Source organism: Sinocyclocheilus grahami, unplaced genomic scaffold (genome assembly GCF_001515645.1).
Source record: "Sinocyclocheilus grahami isolate Dianchi unplaced genomic scaffold, SAMN03320097.WGS_v1.1 scaffold503.1, whole genome shotgun sequence".
NCBI lineage: Eukaryota > Metazoa > Chordata > Actinopteri > Cypriniformes > Cyprinidae > Sinocyclocheilus > Sinocyclocheilus grahami.
Window position 1 is genome coordinate 1,809,529 of NW_015505682.1, and position 5,320 is coordinate 1,814,848.

At 39.3% G+C, this 5,320-nt stretch overlaps 1 protein-coding gene across 1 annotated transcript in view; it reads right to left on the minus strand.

Annotated features, from left to right (window-relative positions):
* LOC107554504 (2-oxoisovalerate dehydrogenase subunit alpha, mitochondrial-like) overlaps positions 1-5,320 on the minus strand; it is a 39,449-nt gene that overhangs the window by 24,287 nt on the left and 9,842 nt on the right. The window contains exons 7-8 of the mRNA XM_016237021.1: positions 4,152-4,358; positions 3,923-4,064 (exon numbers count right to left, since the gene is read on the minus strand). Of these exons, the coding sequence (XP_016092507.1) occupies positions 3,923-4,064; positions 4,152-4,358 (349 nt within the window). The remainder of the gene's footprint in view (positions 1-3,922; positions 4,065-4,151; positions 4,359-5,320) is intronic.

Here is a 5,320-nt window from a genome sequence, read left to right on the forward strand (position 1 = left end):
GTGCTGTCTATTTCTTCTGATCATCCTTGAGATGGTTCTACACCTTCATTTGAGTCTAGCTGTGTTTGATTATACTGATTGGACTTGATTTGGAAAGCCACACACCTGTCTATATAAGACCTTACAGCTCACAGTGCATGTCAGAGCAAATGAGAATCATGAGGTCAAAGGAACTGCCTGAAGAGCTCAGAGACAGAATTGTGGCAAGGCACAGATCTGGCCAAGGTTACAAAAAAATTTCTGCTGCACTTAAGGTTCCCAAGAGCACAGTGGCCTCCATTCCTTAAATGGAAGACGTTTGGGATGATCAGAACCCTTCCTAGAGCTGGCCGTCCGGCCAAACTGAGCTATCGGGGGCGAAGAGCCTTGGTGAGAGAGGTAAAGAAGAACCCAAAGATCACTGTGGCTGAGCTCCAGAGATGCAGTTGGGAGATGGGAGAAAGTTGTAGAAAGTCAACCATCACTGCAGCCCTCCACCAGTCGGGGCTTTATGGCAGAGTGGCCCGACGGAAGCCTCTCCTCAGTGCAAGACACATGAAAGCCTGCATGGAGTTTGCTAAAAAACACCTGAATAAGATTCTCTGGTCTGATGAGACCCAGATAGAACTTTTTGGCCTTAATTCTAAGCGGTATGTGTGGAGAAAACCAGGCACTGCTCATCACCTGTCCAATACAGTCCCAACAGTGAAGCATGGTGGTGGCAGCATCATGCTGTGGGGGTGTTTTTCAGCTGCAGGGACAGGACGACTGGTTGCAATCGAGGGAAAGATGAATGCGGCCAAGTACAGGGTTATCCTGGACGAAAACTTTCTCCAGAGTGCTCAGGACCTCAGACTGGGCCGAAGGTTTATCTTCCAACAAGACAATGACCCTAAGCACACAGCTAAAATAATGAAGGAGTGGCTTCACAACAACTCTGTGACTGTTCTTGAATGGCCCAGCCAGAGCCCTGACTTAAACCCAATTGAGCATCTCTGGAGAGACCTAAAAATGGCTGTCCACCAACGTTTACTATCCAACCTGACAGAACTGGAGAGGCTCTGCAAGGAGGAATGGCAGAGGATCCCTAAATCCAGGTGTGAAAAACTTGTTGGGTCTTTCCCAAAAAGACTCATGGCTGTATTCGATCAAAAGGGTGCTTCTACTAAATACTGAGCAAAGGGTCTGAATACTTAGGACCATGTGATATTTCAGTTTTTCTTTTTTAATAAATCTGCAAAAATGTCAACAATTCTGTGTTTTTCTGTCAATATGGGGTGCTGTGTGTACATTAATGAGGAAAAAAAATTAACTTAAATTATTTTAGCAAATGGCTGCAATATAACAAAGAGTGAAAAATTTAAGGGGGTCTGAATACTTTCCGTACCCACTGTATATGTGTGTATATATATATATATATACATATATGTTAGTCACAAAAACACACATATACTTATTGGTCAGTACCAATATTTCAAGGTCTGTTGTTGAGTGGGTTAATAAAAGGTTCATTCATTTTCTACATAGGGAAATTAATTTTTTAACGACAACTTATAAATCTTTAAAGAAACACCTACTGTAAGCTTAAAGGTTGTTAACTGATGGTATATGCTTTTGTTGAAACCATCTGTTCAAATTATTTCAAATTATTTAAATCAGTCATTTTAACAGCAAAATTCATGGTGAAAAACTACGTTCCACCAATCAGTCACAATGAGCAAATTTCAAAATGTAATATTGGTGAAAAGATGTGTCTTAAGCAGTACAACTGTACATTATACCTTACATTTTTGTCTTGTTCATTTTGGCTCAATGCTGCTTGCTAGTAACTTTTTTAATTATGGAAAATTAATAAACAATTTAATTCAGCAAGCCTGCATTAAATTGATCAAAAGTGACAGTAAAGACATTTATATTGTTCCAAAAAATTTCTACTTCAAATAATTTTCTATTCTTCAAAAAATACTGAAAAAATTTAACACGGTTTCCACAAAACCATTAAAGGGTTAGTTCACCCAAAAATGAAAATTAGCCCATAAATTACTCACCCTCAAGTCATTCTAGGTTTATATGACATTCTTCTTTCAGACGAATCCAGTCGCAGTTATATTAAAAATTGTCTTTGCTCTTTCAAGCTGTTTAATGCCACTCAGTGGGTGTTGCATGCATCAGTCCAAAAGAAGTTAAATAAAAAGTGCCCATCCATAAAAAAACAGTGTCTCACATGGCTCCGGGGAGTGAACAAAGGCCTCCTGTAGCGAATCGATGCGTTTTTGTAAGAAAAATATCCATATTCAAAACGTAATAATCACTTTAATGTACCTAGCACCGACAGTTGTACAGGGAAACAGTTCCGGGTTGATGACGTATGAGGTCAGCGTTGCGCATGCGCCGGTGAGTCTCGTGAAAACCATCGTTTGTCAACAAGAGCAAAGGAAGCAAAATTTCCTTACTTTAGCAAAGGAAAACCAGTCTCCTCTTAGCTTATATCGAAATCCTCCGACAATCTTCTTTGCAAATCATTGTTTTGTTTTGATCTCTCCGCTGCGTTTCCACGTGCGTCACTTCTGAGCGGTGCATGCGCAAAGCTGACCTCATACATCATCCGCCCGGAGCTGCTTCTGTGTACAACTGTTGGCGCAAGCTACATTAAAGCAGAACTATGTAACTTTTTCTGTGTTCAAAATTTGCAAAATGTATATAATGAGTGAGTACATCATGAATTCATCTTCCAAACCGCGTTTTTGTCTTATTCCGAATCACTACGGTACACTTATAATAAGTACTTATATTTGGACTATTGTAGCCTGGTCGATCGTCACCGCTGCGGAGTAACACATACCTGTGTGAATCGCCATAGACATAAACTTAGAGAAGTAGCTCCGGTTGTAATGTTCTTCTGCGGGATGTGTGCAGTTCTGTTTATTTACAGCTAGAGCGCCAAAAGTTACATAGTGCTGCTTTAAAGTGATTATTACTTTTTGAATATGGATATTATTTTTCTTACAAAAACGCATCGATTCGCTACATGAGTCCTTTGTTCACCCCCCTGGAGCAGTGTGAGACATTTTTTTTAATGGATGGGCGCTTTTTATTTAACTTCTTTTGGACTGATGCATGCAACACCCACTGAGTGGCATTAAACAGCTTGAAAGATCAAAGACAATTTTTAATATAACTCCGACTGGATTCGTCTGAAAGAAGAAAGTCATATACACCTAGGATGACTTGAGGGTGAGTAATTTATGGGCTAATTTTATTTTTTGGGTGAACTAACCCTTTAAGCAGCACAACTTTTTTTTTTAATTGATAATAATTAGAATTGTTCTTGAGCATATCGAGAATATATCATTCATATTAGAATGATTTCTGAATGATTGTTGAAATTATGTTTGGGTTACTCCCTTGAGTATTTCCTTGAACAATGGCCATATATTATACAGCAGTTATTAGAAGTGGGCTTTTCAGAACCTTGATTGTCAAGAAATCGAATCTACATAAAAAGGAGGATCAAATTTACAAACAAATGGTAATGAATGGACAAACAGAATCCAAACCTTAAAGAGAAACCTATAATCTGCTTAAACTGCCGTGAACAATTCACTGCATAGAAAATGCTGTTTCAGTGTGAGAAACTTGCATCAAACCTGACACACATTTTTTTCAAGAAATAGGCAAGTTCTCCCCCACATATTTTATGCTGTTTCATAAAAGCCTATACTGCAAAATATTGTGTTGATAAATAGGTTTACAGTGCATCTCATAGCATTTTCTGCTGAGTTTGCCACCCTACACACAATAAAAATAGACCCTACCCCAAATGGCACCCCTGTGGTCTCCTCCAGGTCTACACTGCCACATAGGCTGTTTATAGTTAATATAATACTGGGGATGTTGTACTTCCTAGTTTAATTCATGTGGTTTATGCGAGGATAAACTCTACCTGTAGGTCATGGCTTCAATGAGGAAGGGCTGGTTTTCAGCCACCGCTCTGCGTCGTGCCTCCTTTGTGGCATTGTACACTGCGAAAACATCATTTCCATCTACACGTATCGACATCAGTCCATATCCTGGACCTCGAGCAGCTATGGACAAAAAAGGGAGAAAAAAAGCATAAGATAAAGGAAACGCAGAGACTAACATTGGAGTCTGTGATGGACACATATACTTACCAATACCATCTCCTCTGTACTGCTCATTGGTCGGTGTTGAGATAGCATAACCATTGTTGCGGCAGAAGAATAGGAGAGGACACTCAAGGGTGGCAGAAAAATTAAATCCAGCATGTGCGTCTCCCTCACTGGCGGCCCCCTCTCCAAAGTAACAGATCACCACACGGTTTGTGTTCTCCCTCTTCACTGCGTACGCTGCCCCGGCCGCTACAGCAGGTGTGACAGATCAAAGTTTTTATTTTCATTTTCTTTTGACACAAAGAAATTAACACTTTTATTCAGCAAAGATACATTAAATTAATCAAAAAGTGACACATCTATACAAAACAATGATGCTGTTCCTTTGAACGTTTTACTGTGTTTTAGATCAAATAAATGCAGTCTTGGTGAGCATTAAAGGGGTCATATGATGCTTTTTAAAGATGATTATTTTGTGTATTTGGTGTAACAGAATATGTTGACATGCTTTAATGTTCAAAAAACACATTATTTTTCAAATACTGTACATTATTGTAGGTCATCTATGCCCCTCCTCTCTCAAACGCTTTGTTTTCTACAAAGTCCCTCCTTCCGACAAGCACAGTCTGCTCTGATTGGCCAGCTGACCCAGTGCATTGTGATTGGCCGAACACTGCAAGTACTCGTCGGAAATGTAACGCCCCTTACCATAATCGTGAGCTTCTGCTTTCAAAATAAATGTAAAGACAGAGCCTGAAAGGGGAACAGAGTCACGTGACAGACACAGTGATGAAGCTGGTATGTGTTTGCAGTACACAAGCCGCGGTTAAGACAGCTGACTCCACTGTGAGTGACCCTGTCTCTCTCTCTCTCTCTCACTCGCACACACACACACACACACACGCGATGTCTCTCTCTCTCTCTCTCTCTCTCAAATTCAAATGAGCTTTATTGGCATGACTTGCACAGTATTGCCAAAGCATTGTCCATTACATGAATGAACAAGTACATAATACATAAACAAAACAACAATAGATATGTAAAATAATTAAGTTAATAAGTACATGTACTTTTTTTTTTCCACAAACAATAAAAATATTAAAGACATTGTTTAAAAAATAAAAATAAATAAAAATAATAAATAAATTGCACAACAGTACATGTAAGAAATGCTCTTGCTTCAGTTTTGTCCACTGGCTGACAGTCTTAGT